The sequence below is a fragment of the Canis lupus genome, chromosome 8 (genome assembly GCF_011100685.1).
Source record: "Canis lupus familiaris isolate Mischka breed German Shepherd chromosome 8, alternate assembly UU_Cfam_GSD_1.0, whole genome shotgun sequence".
Taxonomy (NCBI): domain Eukaryota; kingdom Metazoa; phylum Chordata; class Mammalia; order Carnivora; family Canidae; genus Canis; species Canis lupus.
Window position 1 is genome coordinate 1,975,586 of NC_049229.1, and position 18,310 is coordinate 1,993,895.

General features: G+C 44.6%; 1 protein-coding gene across 4 annotated transcripts in view; it reads left to right on the forward strand.

Moving 5' to 3' along the window:
* The window catches only part of GOLGA5 (golgin A5), a 33,118-nt gene extending 31,712 nt beyond the window's left edge, over positions 1-1,406 (forward strand). For all 4 annotated transcript variants that reach the window (XM_038544127.1, XM_038544130.1, XM_038544128.1 and 1 more), the window contains exon 13: positions 936-1,406. In XM_038544127.1, the coding sequence (XP_038400055.1) occupies positions 936-1,016 (81 nt within the window). In that variant the 3' untranslated portion in view covers positions 1,017-1,406. The remainder of the gene's footprint in view (positions 1-935) is intronic.
* Positions 1,407-18,310: the final 16,904 nt, after the last annotated feature.

Genomic DNA, 18,310 nt, shown 5'->3' on the forward strand with positions numbered 1-18,310 from the left:
AAAACGCTTCCTTAGAAATTTCTCTGTGATCCACTAGAGGGAAGAGTTACTCCTTTGAATAAAAAGTTTTTAAGAAGTGAGGAATGGAGAGAAGGAAAGAAAAAAATTGGCATCAGTAAGGACAGAATAGGCCCAGCCAGGCTGATTCCCTGGTGTTGGAGATTATAAAGAACACCTGTACCACATGTCAGCACGAGATGTGAGGCACTTAGGAACCTCACATGAAGTCAACACTGCCATGAGGGAAATAGGGGAAATTCATTACTGTAGGTCCTGTGCTAGACCCTAAATCAGCCTCTGAAGCCTGACACATGATTTCTGTCATGAATGTCTTCCCATCTCCTCTTCACCTAATCATGGCTAAACCCTTTTGCAAAACACCAACCATACAACCATGACTGTTCTAAAAAGCCTTTGCAACCAACTTCATGTATATCTAGCAGTTTTATTTATTCATTCAGGAGAAACACAAAGAGGGGCAGAGACAGAAGCATACTGAGCCTGATTGTGGGACTTGATCCCAGGACTCCAGGATCACAGCCTGAGCCAAAGTCAGACGCTCAACTGCTGAGCCACCCAGGCGTTTTATCTAGCAGTTTTAATCATGGCACCTGCTCTGCATTATAATCACCTGATCAGTTATTTATGTGCAGCCGTGCATACTGTGACTGTGCTAACAATTTTGATAATTCTTAACTGAGAATTCTGTGGCTTGCAAACTTATCCTCCATTGCACTTAGCTATTTTTTTCCACATTTGTTTCTTCATTATTTATCTGGTAAACATGTATTGGGCCCCTGCAATGTTGCAGACCCAGGGCTAGCCACAGGAATGCAAAGACAAGACATGGTTCCTGCCCTCAGTGCACTACACAGCGGGCCTTTGGTGAAGATTGATTTTTTGGCTAATCTGTAAATTGTTTTCTCTTTCTTTAGGCTTTGCTTCACCTCTGGGTCATGATCGTTCTATTGACTTATACACCAGAAATGCACCATGACCAACCACATGGCAAATGAACTGAACCCAGTTGTTTCAGTGGTTTGTTGTCTTTTTTCAAACTTGGGATCTGCAAAAGGACTAGTTGCCTAAAATTGCTGAGGACAGTGCACAAGGTTATTTCATCACTACAAGCTTTTAACTTGTTAAATTATTATACAAGTTCTCTGCTACCTAAAGCTTCCTCTCATTTCCTTCAAATGGTAAGAGTTTCTAAAACAGACAATAATTTAATAATCTCAGCTCTGCTTTGTCTGAAGTCAGAGGTTCAGTGTATGTTTGTATACACATAGATGTGCTGGGTTTGTTCGCCCCTGTACAGACCATCCTATTAAGTGACATGCATTATGGGTTATAATCAGGGAAACTAATTATTTGGTGATACAAATAAAATTGTTTTCTTTTGCTAATTCAGTCTGCTTTTGTATTTTCATATATTTAGCTTTGCAAATATGGATTTACTTCTTACATGTTAAAGGTTTGATTGGTATAAGTTTTCATTTAATACATAAATAAAGTTTTTTGTGCTTTTTTTTTTTTTTAAATAATAGTTTCTCATCTCCCTTAAATAGGACCTTTCCAAACCGGGCTTTAGTGAGTAGAGCAGGCATGAGCAATGGTGTCACCTGTAAGTGGTTCTTGATGCTCTACACCTGCTCTGTGTGTTCACCCCTTCCTCTCATCCCTGCCGTGCTGGCTTCCTCTGTATTTACGCACTCATTTACTGTCCTTCTCTTTTCTTTTTCTCTGGCCTATACCCTGGGTTAGCTCAGGACACCCACAGCCCCAGCGTGTAGCATTTAGGAATGAAATCAGATTTATCAACCTTTGGACTTAATAAACTCCAGCACAAAGACATTATGGAGTTATTCTCTGGAAAGAGACATTTTCTTTAAGTTCAATGTAATGTCTCCACATGTCTGAATTCTTATCTGGTCCCTTGGTTACTGGTGGTCTCTCTTCACATGTGATCAATACATGTAGATCTTGGGCAGGGGTATAGTTCTTCCTGTCAGGAATGTTTTTGAAGAAGTCTGCTGGTGCCTAACTAAAAACCTGATCAGAGTTTCTATGCTTAATGACATGTGTACTATGACTTTAATTGACCTATAGATTCTTTAAAAGTTTTGATAGCCTAGGAGATACTAAATATCTTATTAAATATTAAACATGTTTCTTATTTTTCTTTTTTTAACCTTATTTTCTTATTTTTCATCAGAAAATGAAGTGGTTTTTTAAATTTATTTATTATTTATGATAGACAGAGAGAGAGAGAGAGAGAGAGAGGCAGAGACACAGGAAGAGGGAGAAGCAGGCTCCATGCCAGGAGCCCGACACGGGACTCCAGGATCGCGCCCTGGGCCAAAGGCAGGCGCCAAACCACTGTGCCACCTAGGGATCCCCAGAAAATGAAGTTTTGAAGGTCATCTTATGTATGCTTGAACTTTTTCTCAACTTAGCATGAATGAAAAAGTCAGAAATGCCACATCAGCTAAAAGTGGATATGAGAGAGGTGCCTGGGTGGTGGCTCAGTGGTTGAGTGTCTGCCTTCGGCTCAGGGCGTGACCCCAGGGTCCTGGGACCAAGTCCCACATTGGGCTCCCTGTGAGGGAGCCTGTTTCTCCCTCTGCCTGTGTCTCTCATAAATAAATTTTAAAAATAATAATAAATATATTTTTTTAATGGACATGAGAGATTGGGGGTAGGGACACGTTACTCAATCTGCAGGGTTTATGTCACAGTTCTTATGCAGGTGTAATAGCCTCTCAGAGTGGAGCTGTGAGGCCAGATTTGATCTCAGTCTTGCTAATATCTTTGAAAGGGTTTTTTTTTTCCTTTCCTCTAATTTGGGAACATTTCTGGAAAATGATTAAAACCAGGTTACATACTTAAAATGGAAAACAGCACATGCCTCATCGTTGTGTGCTGCCAGACTTCCCATCTCCGCACATCCTCCTGGCTTTTGTTGGGATGCCTCTAAATCTTTTTTCAGTCTTTGTACTTTCTTGGCTTTAGAAATAGTTTGACAAAGTGTTTCCAAGATTGTTTTTCTACAATTACTGTTTAATTGACTTCCAGTTTCAGTATTCTTAGCCACTGACAACTGGGGAATTTTTAAAAGTGTTCCCTTTCATTTAACCTCAGCATGAAACCTTGACCTAATTAAAATTATTACATGAGAGCCCATCGTTTCCCTTTCCAATCCAGTGTATTTGTTTAAAGACATTATATGTATGTGTGTGTGTGTATATATATATATAATAAATATTGTGTAGAATATATACATACATGATATACATGCACATATATTGTCAGAACCGTGTACTGCTTCGTATTTATAGCTATCAATCAGAAAATAAGATTGTTTTATTATTATGAGAATATTTTTCTCTATACTTCATACTTACCAAAAGCTAGCATTTCTGTTGCTACAGAACAAAACCATCAACAGAAAAGCATGGGTTTTATAAACATGTTAAACAGCCTGTTTGGTCGAGGAGGGGATAGGCTGTCTGGGGATGGGCGGTCCAGCCTTAGTTTAAGAAGGCTTATGTCCATCTCACCTTGTAGGGGCAAAACCCGAGACTACTCACATGTGCTCTCACTGGGTGCTCGCTCCCCATTGCAAGAGGCTGGCTGTACTGGAAAAGGCCTGTATGGCCACCTTGATGGGATAGAAGAAGAAGGAAACAACTGTTAAAGCCCAAGAGCATAGTGAGGACTGACGGCCTCAGGCAGGCACTTCAAGCCGTGCTCAGTCAGAAGAAAGGAATGAGAAAAAGGTCTTAGTGCTTATTCTGAACGTTTTTTAACTATTAACTCTTAAAAATAAATAAATAACTCTTTCCCAAGCAGGAAGAACATGGAATAAATGAACTTCATGCTTCTAATGGGTGACTTGCTTCCCCAACACAGACTCAAACACACAAACACCTCAAAAAAGATTTTTTTTTTTCTAAGAACATGTGAGCATCAAGTGTGTTACCTACAGAATTTTCATTCATAGAAGATGTCCCAAAGAAAAAAGTGAGTGGTCAAGTTTTATTTTAAGCTATAATAAGGCTACGAAGCAATTCAAATTATGAGTGCCCTGTGTGCTGGTCCTATCCAGGAACTGAGGGTAGCAAGAAACAAAAGTCTCTGCCCCAGCAGGGCTTATATATAAGTGGGAAAGCCGACTATAAGCATAGGCATAAGGTGACCCTTGGCATTAAATGCTGGGAAGAACAATGTGAAGGTACAGGGACAGGTAGGAAGGAGAGGGGATGGGGGAGTCCTCTGCAGGTACAGGGCCTGAGTGCAGGGGTGGGCCGTGCGGAACACCCACGGAGCCTCCTGGGCAGGAGCTCATGTAAGGGCAAAGCCTCTGGAATGGGAGTGTGCTTGGTGAGGCCAAAGAGGCCAGCATGGCTGGAGCAGAACAAGGGACAAGAGAGTGGTGGGGCTAATGTGGCAGGGACCTGTAGTCCAAGGTGAGGACTCGGAATGGGAAATCCCTTTTTATTTCTCCTTAGTAGCCCCCCTCTGATGGTGAACTGCCAGTTTCTTTACATTTCTTTCCTAATTTTAAAACTTTAAAAAATCTATACTTTAGAAATCCACGGGCTGCAATGGTTCCACATGCAGATGATGAATAGCATAGATTTCATTTTGTTGCCGGGAAGACAAGCTGAACCCGAGGCAGGTGACTACATTTTCCTATGTAGTTACAAAGACTACCAGATCAATGAATCTGTGCGTATCCCCCATAACTTCTTGGTTTCCACATTCACTGTTAACTCTTCATGTTTGTTCAAGTCAAGAACAAACAAAAATGAAATGAAATCCAAGAGTACAGCTGAAGAAAAACGTGGCCCATGTTTGACTACCCACATGCAGCATGACTCACTGCCTGGCACCACTGCTGTCACATGGTCTGACCTCATAAACTCCAGTGCCTTTGGATGTTTCTGACCCCTGAGGGTAAAGATAGTCCTTTTGCATCCTCTGTTGTATCCCTAGTGCCTAGACTAGTGCCTGCACATACCTGACCTTCTGTTGATGCTCACTGCACTTCGCTGACTGCATCAGGCAAAGCCTGAAAGCTCTCGCATGGTTCCTCTACGCGCTCCTGAGACCTTCACTCAGCACCTACCCCGCTCATGCTGCGCATCTGGTTCCTAAAACCAGACCAAAGAAGAGCAACTAACTGGCCGGGTATGTTGCCAGTGCTGAGGACTCAGGCTGAGCAGCCTGCCAGGATTTCCCCAAAAAGGGAAAAAGCTGTCAATATTTAAAATACGAAAACCAAAGGTGACCCAAGGATCCTGCTGGTCCTACCCCTACATAGTGAAGAGCTCTAATCACCAGGGAACGTTCAGTCATGCTTCCTGGACTTTCCTGAAAGACAGTGGAGAAGACTTCTGAAAGCAGAAAGTTACTTAGGTTCAATTTTTGGAAGTTCTGCAAAGCAACACCTGCGTAGAACCAGGTTCTTCTATCAAATTTCCCCATCTTCCCCACGGGGCCCCTCCCCTCTAGGAGTGCTGTTTAAGCTAAGTTCGCGTAGTAAGGTTTGTGCACACACACCTTTCAGCTATTTGCAATTTCCTTTAACTCACAAACATGGTGTAAGTCAATTGGACTCAAGAATTAATTAAAACCTTGGAATATAATCACAGCTAGAACATGCCTATAACAGGGGCTGATATCACCAGCAAGGGGGTGAAAATTGGTTCTTAGGAGGATAAAAATAGCTTAGTGTTTTCATGGATAAAGCCCAGGTGCATGCAGTGCACTGAGATTTCACGGAGGGGAGTGATGATGACGGAAAAGGCTGAGAGACCCAGCCCTCGCCCTCAAGGAGCCTGCACTCCAGCAAGGGAGACTGATGCACATCAGAGCTACGCATGGTCTGGTCGTCACCACCTCTGAGCTTCTAGTGCAGGGGGTATGTGCCCTCCCCAAGCAGAAGCTTTAAGCGTCCTCCTGTGGTTTTGCCCCTCCCTGTTCCCCTGCCATGAGCCCTGCCTGTTCAGGTAGGTGCTCCTCCTCCTCCTGTTTGAAGGTCCAAACAGTGTCCACAGTGGACATGTAGCTTAAATGAACAGAATATCTCCATGTCTGTGGGACCCTAAGACTTGGGAGGTTGGTTCCTGGAGAACATAAGCTAGCGATTGCTAATGTCCCCACTGGTGCCATGCCTCCTCGCTGCCTCCAGACCTCCTTTTCTACCACCTGTCCCTGCTGCGGTCAGCCTTCATGCCTCTTTCTCTACGAAATCTGAACACCGCCCTCCCCCCTCTCCAAAAAAAGAAAAGATACATAGTCGGGATCCCTGGGTGGCGCAGTGGTTTAGCGCCTGCCTTTGGCCCAGGGCACAATCCTGGAGACCCGGGATTGAATCCCACGTCGGGCTCCCGGTGCATGGAGCCTGCTTCTCCCTCTGCCTATGTCTCTGCCTCTCTCTCTCTCTGTGTGACTATCATAAATAAAAAAAAAAAAAAAAATTAAAAAAAAAAATAAATAAATAGATACATAGTCTGGGTGCCTATAGGGGCAGGATAACGACCCCAAAAGATGTTCATGTCCTAATCCCTGGTGACTGTCCTAGTCCTAAGACCTGTGACTGTTATGGCAAAAGGGACACTGCAGGTGCAGGTAAATTTAGGATTGTGATGCAGGGAACTTATCCTGAATCATACGGTGATCCTACACTGGCCCTTAAAAGATGGAAGGAGAAAGCAAAGTCAGAGGAAGATGTGGCAGAAGCAGAAGTCAGAGCGGTTCAGTTGCTGGCTTTGCAGGTGGGGAAGGGCCATGACCAAGGAACACAAGCGGCCTCTCACAACTGAGGAGGAGGAAGCAGATTCCTCCCGAGGGCCTCCCTGGAGGCCTGCAGCTCTGCCAAGGCCTTGAGACTAGCCCAGTGAGGCCCACTTCAGACTTCTGACCTCCAGGGCTGTACTAAGTCATTTGTATTGTTTAAAGCCACAAAGTTTGTGGTAACGTGTTACAGCGGCGCAGACACCAGCAGGGCCCCTGCCGGGTTAGGAGCTCCCCAGCACACCGCGGTCCCTGTTCACCACGCTGGTGCCAGATGGCGCTGCCCCTTCGCTTTCCATCACTCTACTAGACCCCAAGCCTGTCCCATGCCCCAGTGGTATCTGCAGAGCCTCGAAGGGTGTGTTGATTTCTAGAATGGTGCAATTTTAGAAACTAGGACTAAGGAGAAACAGTGATGTGTGACAATGAAGAAATACAAAGCTAAGAATCAGATGCTGCCACTTTCTGGCTTAACTAGCTGTGGCAAAGTCACTACAAATCTCTGACTTCAGTTCCCTCATCTTTAAGAATGGAGAAATGGGAAAGAATCACAAAGAATTTCCCTATAGATAAAAAGAGCATTTTCTGAGTTGAAAATGTATTCAAATGTTATTTTTGTTGGGTGATGTGTTATTTTTTTTTAAAAAGATTTATTTATTCATGAGAGACACAGAGAGAGGCAGAGACACAGGCAGAGGGAGACGCAGGCTCCCTGCGGGGAGCCCGATGTGGGACTTGATCCCAGGACCCCGGGATCACGCCCTGAGCTGAAGGCACTCAACCACTGAGCCACCCAGATGCCCCAATTTTAAAGTTGGGTGTTATACACAACTGATGAATTACTGAACACTATGTGTGAAGCCAATGATGTACTATATGTTGACTAATTGAATTTAAATAAGTAAATAAATGTTATAGCAATTTAAAAAATACAGTTGGAATGGACTGCAAAAGTGGAAAACAACCCTGCTGACAACGAGTTGACCATGTTCGCAGCAGAACACAGTGTCAAGAGCAAGATGGTGACAGGGCCACTCTTGTGAGCACGAAAATTACTAGGCCTCCCCTCTTCTGACAAGCATTGCTCCTCTCTGATCAATTGCTGCTGTATATCACAGATATTAACTCAAACCCCGTTTTAACTCTCCTTCTAGATGGAGATACGCAGTCACCAAATCACCCCCACTGGTTGATACCACCCAACCCAGAACTGCTCCGGTTCTTTCTGCCTTCACCATCCAACACAAGCCCAAGCCCTCGAGAAGCCCCTCTCATCTCCCATCTCCCCAGTGGGTGTACTCCTGAGACAGCAAGCTTAGCCCCAACTTTCGGCGTTTGTGTTTTATTTGTTTTGGCCACAGGTGTGGTCTGGTCAGTTGTCTGTGATAGAAGGTCCTCCGTATTCAGTCCTCATTCTACCACGCAGGTGAGTTCAGAGGCCCATGGGGGTCCTCCAACTAGTCACAAACGTGAAATCAACTAGATCTTTGGCTTGTTTGTTTTCATACAGCCACGGGATTAAACCGAACATGTGCCCTCACCAAATCTGTCTGGTGCTAAGTCTTCCATTTCCCATCCCGGCTATAACCTTCCAGGAGCTTTTAGTCACTGGAGAAAACCTGTCATATTTTTTCAAATAACACTTATTCCTGGGGCAAAGCCAGATATGTTCTGATGGGAGTTAATTGTTCTTTATCAGTGTGAGAGGAAGCAGGTGTGTGTTCCCCACTGCCATCTGATTTATTTCTCCAAGCTCTAGGAGCAGACACTCCATCAGCCACCCAAGCAGGAAATTGCTTTTCTGCAGAAGGTAAAAAAAGACGGTTTGTGTTATTTTTAACTATAAAATTGGACCTAAACAACATTCAAATCACTTAGGCTTTTGCCCCTGATGATTAGAATAATATTCTAATTGTGAGAGACAGAAAAGTATAAAGAAGAAAATATCATTCATCCATAGGCTCACCAGTCCACACTAATAAGTCTTCACATTTTGGCCTGTTTCCTTTCAGTTTTTTTTTTCCCTTCCTTGTGTATATGTAAAAAGATCCCGAAGTGGAGAAAGAGCGGGTATAGTTGAAGTCATAGTTTTCAGTGAATCCATGCTCATGGCAAAAACCCTAAGCAACCATATGTACAGAACATTCAAGTGTCCTTTCAGCATCTCCCCATCCAGCACCTTCCCAGTGACAACCACTGTAGAAGTTGGAAGAAATGGGTTAGTACACATGATGCTCATAAAGAGCAAATCAATGGTTAGTGGTGTGTGGCACTTGTTAAGTGGATTCTCCTCATCCCCTTTGTGGCAGACAGACCCTCAGCTGACCTCCAGAGATTTCTCACCTCCTGGTGTGCGTGCAGGTGGGACTCCTGACTTGCTTCTTACCAATAAAATTTGGCAAAGGTGATGGGATATCAGTCTCTTGATTTGGTTATATTACATGGCAAAGGCGATAAGATTCTATCTTAGACTGGATTCTCCTTTTTGGTGATTAAATGAGTGGCCATAATGAGGAAGCCCACGTGTCAAGGGACCATGGGCAGTGCTTAGGACCTGATGGGAGCCTCCAGCCAATAGCCAGCAAAAATTCGGGGCCCTTGATCCTACAACCACAAGGAAATGAATTCTGACTACAAGCAGAAGGAGATTGGAAGTAAATTCTTCCCCCAGGCAAGCCTCCAGATGAGACCATAGCCATGGCCAACATCTTAACTGTAGCTTTGTAAGACCCAGAACAGAGCACCGCACTAAACTGCACACAGACTCCTAACCCACAGAAGTTGTGAGATGAGTGTGGTTGTTTGAAGCCACGAGACTTGTGATCATTTGTTATACTGTGGTAGAACACTAGTGCACTCTTCTATGCATTTCCATACTGTAGTGGGGACCCCTTGGGTGCAAACAACAGATCCCAGCTCAAACTGGTATGAGCACCAAGGAAACCTGCAGGTTCGCCTAACTTCAGGCATGTTTAAACCCAGGTACACTGATGCTGCAAACTGGTATTGTTTTCCTTTCTTCTTAGTTGGCTTGGTTCATAGGCATCTACCACCCAAACAAAGATGACAACACTGCTTCGGTTTACATTACACCAGCTGGACAACCTCCATGGAAAAGAGTACTGCCTTGACCCCATAGGTCCAGCAAAAGCCCTGGGGTTCATGTCCATTGGCTCGGTTGGGCCAACTGAAGACATGTGCCCACCGATCCCTGGGGACAGTTGGATGTGGTTCATATATCCACATCCTAACTTCATGAACCAAGAGAAGGAGGGGTGAGTTCCAGAAGTACATAGAGGTGCTGCTAGTCGAAGCAGGTGGAATGATAAAAGTAAGCAGCCACCACAGGTACCTGAATATTTGTATATACACGTGTGTATGCAACTTGATAGGACACTTTGGTGACACAGTAGCATGTAACAATATTGTCACAAATACCTCCCATGCAACTTTTGCCGATGTTGCTGAAAATAAGCACCAAAAATGTCCAACTCACAGGTAAGTTGAAGAAATAATACAATGACTATCCACAGGCCATTCCCTGAGATTCCCTCACTGTTAGCACTGTGCCCCGCCTGTTTTCTCTTCTTGTTCTGAATGACCAAGTAAATGGCAGACCTCGTGACTCTTCATCCCGGAATATTTCAGCTGGAATCCAAGAAGAAAGTCTGTTTAACAATACCACTAGCACATCCAAGAAACTTGACATTGTGCAAGGATATTCCCTAATATCCACTTCCTGTTCACATTTTTCTTAGAGTCCAAAAAATGTTCTTTGTAAGCTGTTTTGTAAGTTTTTGTTTTCTGATCCAGGATCCGATCCAAGATTGTACTGAATTATGCCATATCTTCAATCCCTTTAAAACAGCTCTCTCCTCCTCCTCCTTTGTCCTTTGTGCATTGATATTTTGAAGAGTGAGGGCCTTCATACAATATGGACTTTTCTATTTCCTCATGGTCAGATTCAAGTGTAATATTTTGGAGAAGAATGCTCTACAGGTGGTGCTGGGTCATTCAGGAGGCACACAGGGTCGGTGGTGCTATATTTGATCTTTTGGTTAAAATGGTTCCTGCCAGATCTCTCCATCATAAAGGCATATTTTCCCCTTTTTTGTGAACATCTGTTTTGTGGGGTGATACCCTGAGACCATGGAAATGTCCCATTCCCCAGCAGTGGTTTTTAAATGCACCAACAATCCTGGCCTGAATTTTTATATTAGTAATTTCAAAATGGTGATTTTCCCAATCATCCTTTTTCTACCATTGCTAGCTGGCCTTTTTTCTTTCCTTCGGCTCCTCTTTTTTTAATTTGATTACTATGTATGTATGGATTCTTTTTGTTTTTAATTCAGTGTGTTAAAACTCATGCTCATCACTATAGCTGTTGATATTTAAATTGTCTCAGATTTGGTTTTCGGGAGCCCTTTAAGCCAGCTCCCACATCCCGACCACTGGTCCCCATTCATTTTGGAGCACTTCTTTGCTTTCTGGACACCAAAATATTCTGGTCTAACCTGGAACTTTGCCCTGCCTGGATCTGGAATCCGCTATTTCTGCAAAAGGCCCCCTAGTTATTTTCAATGGAGAATATTTGGGGAAAAAAATCTCAACATTAGGATCTTCCATAACAATGTTTTAAATTGCTAATCACCATTTTAAATTGCATTTAAATTTCTACTGGGTGGTTGAACTACAACTTAACTCTTCAGTTGTTTCTGGGTATTTTGGAGAGAAAGAATCCTTTCACCATTCAAAATAACACAGTGATGGAAATCTGTGTGTACGTATATAATATACACAAACTGAAAATGAGTGGCTGGGAATATATCCTAGAATGGAACTGCCAGGTAAAAGGGCAGACATGCTTTTCAGACTCTGCAAATTGCCTAATTGCCCTACAGAGAGATGGGGCCAGCTTACCCACCCACCAGAAGTGAATCCAGTTCCTTGTGCACTCTCACCAGCAGCAAGTGTGAGAATAAAAAAGAGAGATGGGGCACCTGGGTGGCTACTTAAGCATCTCACTCTTGGTTTCGGCTCAGGTCATGAGCTCAGGGTCCTAGGGTCAAGCCCCAAGTCAGACTCTGTGCATCAGCGCTGAGTTGGCTTGTCCCTCTCCCTCTGCTCTTCCTCCCTCCCCCCCTTTCTCTGTAATTAAAAAAAAAAAAAAAAAAAAAAAAAAACTTTAACAAAGAAAAAGAGCAGCTCTAGAAGAGCACGGTTGTCTCATTGGTTGAACATTCATTTCTTTGATTACTGGTCAGGTTGAGCATCACAAGGAAGAACATTTTTCGTGTTTATTATTTGAATGTGTTTTATAAAATCAGGTCATGTTAGCAGGAAGACTCAGCAAAGGAACCCCTCAGTGCATACTGTTGATGTTCTTGTCACATTGCAAAAGGCAGGGCAGGGAATCACGAATCACTGGGCCCAGTTTTTATGATCAAAGCAGCTTTGAAGGAGAAGCGACGAGCTCATGAGGTGTGGCCCTAGTTAGAGGAACATGTCCGAGGACACAGTGACAGCTCCCGGGCCCCAGGCCCCATGCGAAGGGTTCTATGTGTATATCATTTGGTTCTCATAACCACCCAACAGTTAGGCCCCGTTGGTGACCTTGCCAAGGTCGCAAGGCCACTGTAATGGAGCCGGGATTGGAACCAGGGAACCTGGGAGCCGAGGTGCAGGGCCACCCTGTTACCTTCCCGGCTGTGACACCGGGAGCACAAGGCCTCTCTGTTAGTTTCAAATACTTTTGCTTTTTGTGTTCTTAATGAAGGAACATGGGACTAAGATGAAATAACGCTTGGGAATTCTTTGGATAAAAAAGAAAAACACAAGTTCCAGGTTAGAATAAAAAATACGATCAAGGGGATCCCTGGGTGGCGCAGCGGTTTGGCGCCTGCCTTTGGCCCAGGGCGCGATCCTGGAGACCCGGGATCGAATCCCACATCGGGCTCCCGGTGCATGGAGCCTGCTTCTCCCTCTGCCTGTGTCTCTGCCTCTCTCTCTCACTGTGTGCCTATCATAAAAAAAAAAAAAAAAATATGATCAAGACCATTCCTCCAGCGAATCGCAGAAATGTATGAGTCTCAACCCAGACCTGGCTCTGCCAGTTGCCAGGCAAGTCACTGGGCCTCTCTGAACATCTGTCTTCTTGTCTGTGACATGGAGCCCCAGCTTCCATAGTGACCGCAGGGATCAGATGAGATGGGTGTGTGACCGTGTCTGGTTCTGCCCAGCATGCAGCCGGCACTGGATAAATGCAGGCTCCCTTCCTCAGTATCTCCGCCTGTTCACTGGGAAAACCCTGGAGGCTTGAAAGGGGGCCTTGGAACAGTTTTGTGAGGCCACCTGAATGGGCAGAGGGCATCTCTGCAAGCTCTGTTTCCCTGCTCATCCTGTGTGGATTGCTATTTCCTGCCAAGACTTAATTAAATCCTGGAGCAGCAAGCACAGATAATTAACAGTGAGGCTCGTTAGGCGTGACTTTGGTTAATGTCTATGACTGTGGAAGATTCTAGTCACAGGCAATTAGTATTAACGTGTAATTAGGATGCTCAGTTGGCAGGAAGTGGGTGAGCAGCTTGCCCATTTGGGCAGCAGATGGAGGTCTGGGGCTCCCTGGGCCTAATGTCAGCCAGACGGGGACAAGGGCCCTGGGAGGGGCTGTGGCCCGGCTGTCCCGTGGGCATGGAGGCCCCACGGCAGCTCGGACCCTGAGCAGCCCTGCCTTTAGTTGGCACCTTTAAGTTCAGGGGGTCAACATCAAAAGCCTGGATGGGGCATGTTTGAACCTTGAATTAAAATAAAATAGAAAAGCAGATTATCAAAAACTTTAGGTTGCACTTATTTAAAGTCTAAATAGGTGATACACTCAGGTGGTTCTACCTTCAAAATGCCTGAAAAGACAAACCGGAAGTCTTCCTCCGGCCCCTGCCTCCTGTCTGCCCAGATCCCACCTGTCTCCACCCAAGGGTAAGTAAGACAGGGAATCTGCTGACACTGGCTTCTGCGGGTCCTTTCCAGAAGTCCTGCTATGCACACTCATGCAAATCTAAGCATGCACTCTTTCTCCCACTTAAAAAAAACACACAAAAATTAACATATACATGCTGACCTTTGAACAATAGAAGTTTGAACGGTGTGGGGCCACTTATACGTGGATTTTTTTCAGTAAATACAGTACGGCAAATGTGTTTTCTCTTATGATTTTCTCAATAAGATTTTTTTCTCTAGCCTACCTTATTGTGAGAATACAGTATTTAGTACATGTAACATCCAAAATATGTGTTAATTGTTCATTATCAGTAAGGCTAAAATCACTCTAAAAATACAGTCTAATAATAAAATTTTTTTAACTCCCTCGTTATTTCGACTACTGCATGGAATCCCACTGGACAGATATGTCTTCATTTCTTTAGCCAGTCACCTGCTGGTGGACCCGTAGGTCACTTCCAATTTTCTGCTATTACCAACAAGGCCCAGTTGGGGGTGGGGATGGCTAAGGGGATGAGACCGCCCCAGGGGCTGTGCCTGTAGGGTGGTAGTAGTTGAGGGCCAGGTCAAATGCTTGGATGGCAGGAAGGAGAAAGAGAAAGCCCAGGGCCAACAAGGCCTCTAAACAGCCAAGGGCAGAGGTTGCATAGGTCACTTCTGCACCCGTTGCAACGGAGAACATGCGGAGGCCACAGTGGGCTGTGGGGAATGTATGTAGCTGGACACATGTCCAGGAAGAGGGGGGCACGGAACTGGGAAGAAAGCCAGCAGTCGGCCCCCAGGGAAATCTCCAGACCTGGATGTGCTGGACCAAAATGTAGCAACAGGAAAAGAATGAATTCTTGGTAAAGTGTGTCTGAGAGACAAACATCTCTTGAAGTCTGAACTCAAATGAAAGTCGTGACCTTTGGGAACCACAGACCACATGGTCCCTTTGGGATCCTAAAAGAAATTTAAAACAAAAACAGAAACAGAAAAGACCAAGTGTGGATGAGGATGTGGAGAAATCAGAATGCCTACTCTCGGTTGGTGGGAATGTAAAATGGTGTGACCACTATGGCAAACAGGATGGAGTTTGCTCCGAAAACTAAAAACATGGCCCAGCAATCCCACATCTAGGTATGTACCCAAGAAAGTTGAAAGCAGGGACTCGAACACATACGGTTCATATGCTCATGGCTGTGTATTCGTAGCAGCATTATTCACAACAGCTAAGAGGTGGAGTCCACCTAAACGTCCATCATCAAATGAACAGATAAAATATGGTGTGTTCACACCAGGGAAAATTATTCAGCCTTAAAAAGGAACAGCATGGATGAATCTTGAGGACATTAGGCTAAGTGAAATAACCCCGTCACAAAATGATAAATACTGCCTGATTCCGTTTATACGTGGTGTCTAAAGTCATCAAGTTCATAGAAACAGAAAGGAAAATGGTAGTTGCCCGGGGCTAGGGGAAGGGGGATTGGGGAGCTGTTGTTCAGTGGGTAGAGTTTTAGATTTGCAAGATGAAAAAGTTCTGGAGATTTTTCCAGAGATTTGAACATTTACTTTACATTATTGAACTGTATACTTAAAAATTGTTAAGATTGCAAATTTTATATGTTTTTTTTTAAAGATTTTATTTTTAAGTAATCTCTACACCTATCATAGGGCTCGAACTTACCACCTTGATTTCAGGAGCCACGTGCTCTACCGACTGAGCCAGGTGCCCCAAATTCTGTTTTTTTTTTTTTTTTTTTAAATCACAATTAAACATGCACTAAAAAAAAAGAAGGAAATGTCTAGGATATCTTTAAGATATTCAGGCTCTCTGACCTAGCTAGAAACTCCCCTTCTTAGCAAGTGGGGGGGAAACCTACACACTATTTAAGCACCAACAGTTCAAGATAGGTTTATCAACATCAGCATGAAATGGAAAACAACTGCAGGGTTTAGAAACAGAGGCGTGGTTAAGAAATTGTAACACCCCCAGTTGATGGCAAATACTGTAGATGCTTCACACAATGCACGAGAAAAGATGCTTGTAGACAATTTACAACATGAAGAGAGCTAAGATTAATTATAATAATTATTAAATTAAATATTAATTCAATTATAATGATTATTAGATTCAATATTATTTATTATAATTAATGGGGGGAAAGAGGAATAAAAATGGTATATACCAGGCTATGTCCAACCCGAGGATGTAGACACACACACACACACACACACACCAGCGGAACGCTAACGCAGGCACAGGATTACAGGTGATGGTTTTTCTTCCTTTTCTCTCATTTTTTTCCTCATTTGCAGAAGTCAGCATGTAAACTTTTTTTTAATCATGAAACACTCCTCATTTGGAGATAAACAAGCTGTGGTACATCCAGACAACCAAATAGTATTCAGGGCTAAAAAAGAAACGAGCTGCCGTGCCACCACATTCAGAGGGCCTGTAAACATGCATGCTAAGTGACCTGAGCCACGCTGAGAGAGTTACACGCTGTAGGACCCCAGGTGTGTGCCATTCTTGAAAAGGCAAAATTACAGGGACAGTGAAAAGATTCCTGGTGCCGGGTCTTAGGCGAGAAGGGTGACCATGTGGAGCACAGTCAAGGTTTAGGGCAGCGAAACTCTTATCCATGATACATAATGGAGGCTGCAGGGCCTTCTTCATTTGTCCAAACACAGGACATGTGCGAGCCACGGGAATGATTGACCAGCAGACACCAGCCCTTTGCAAGGGGCGGTCACTGTTTCATGGGCACAGAGTCTCAGTGTGGGAGGTGGATGGTGCTGATAGTCATACACAGTGTGAAAGGTCCTTTGTGCGGACACCCGGGGCTCAGTGGTTGAGCAGCTACCATCGGCTCAGGGTGTGATCCTGGGATCCTGGGATCGAGTCCCACATCGGGCTCCCCGCATGGAGCCTGCTTCTCCCTCTGCCTGTGTCTCTGCCTCTCTCTGTGTGTCTCTCAGGAATAACTAAACAAAATCTTTTTTTAAAGAAGTCCTTGTGCTTCGCTGCACACTTAAAAATGGTTAAAATAGTAAATTCTATGTGATGTGTATTTTATTACAACTACAAGAAAAACTGTAGGCTTCAGGTACAAACAACGTCACAAAACTGGCTCATGGATTGCACCTAATGCACCACACGTGAGATGTCACCAGGGGAAACTGGGAGAAGTGGAGGTGGGAGCTTGTGGGAACTCCCTGTACTCTCTGCTCAATTCTCTAGATTAAAATGGCTCCAAAGAATGAAATCTTAATTTTTAAAGAGCCTCATTTTGCTTTTCACGAAAAATAAGGCCTGGGATTTGTCAACACCCATCTTGTGAGGAGCAAACCACAGACTATGTGTCTTCCCAGCAGGTCTGGGCAGGCTCTTGTGCTGGGCACAGGTCAGCTAAGACTCATTCCTTGGTTCATAGAGTGGCCTTCATCACTCAGCTGGGACACTCCACTTCCTCAAGGGACACTCACAGGACAGGGGGCACTTGTGGGTCTTGCTTTCCAAGGGGCAGGTCCATCAGGTGGGGTGAGAGCAGGGCTCCGGAGGGTTCCTGGCTGTCAGGCATGGGCTATAGGCACAGATGCAATGAAAGCATGGGCCCCTGGGCTTCGGATCCCAGCCTCAGGAGCGGGACAACAGTCTGGAGTGGCTCCGGGCCCCGGGCCCCGGGGTCTGTGGCATGCGACGGGGGGCGCTGGCTGTGTAGATCTTGGCTGGGCCCTACATGCACCCTTACCTGCTCAGCGGGCAGAAACCACAGGCCACCGAGAGGTCCAATGACTTGCGTCTGGTCACAGCCCCCCCACCTGGGTGCAATCAGGCTCTGGGAATACGGGTGCTTGTGAGCTTTGGCTGGAGTATTTTCCGTAACTTGACCCCTTTTCCAGAGAGATCCTGTATCCAGCGGCCGTGAGGTCAAGACGACTTTTTTCTTGTTTGCATTTACTGTTTTAAATAATTGCACTTACGGTTTGAAATAATTCACAATAGTCTTTAAATCATTGCATTTATACTTTTAAATAATTTTCTGGAAAACTGATCACTGTTTGATGTAGAACACTCAGACCAAATACATAGAAGAAAATTAAGATCGCTTATATTGACACTGCCTAGAAGTACTGTTATGGACATTTTGAAGTCAGCCTCTGGCCCCTCACTGCTCTTTTTTTTTTTTTTTAATGAAAAAGAAAATTTTCTTCCCTTGTTCTATTTATTTATTATTTATTTTTATATTATTTTTTTATTGGAGTTCGATTTGCCAACATATAGCATAACACCCAGTGCTCATCCCATCAAGTGCCCCCCTCAGTGCCCGTCACCCAGTCATCCCAACCCCCCGCCCACCTCCCCTTCCACAGGCTCCCCTCCGAGCAGAGAGCTCTGTGCAAGGCCCCATCCCAGGACCCTGGGATCATGACCTGAGCCGAAGGTAGATGCTTAACCAGGTGAGCCACCCAGGTGCCCCTAAAAAAGCTTTCTGAGATACAGGCTTCCCCTGCTATCTGAAAGTGGGGC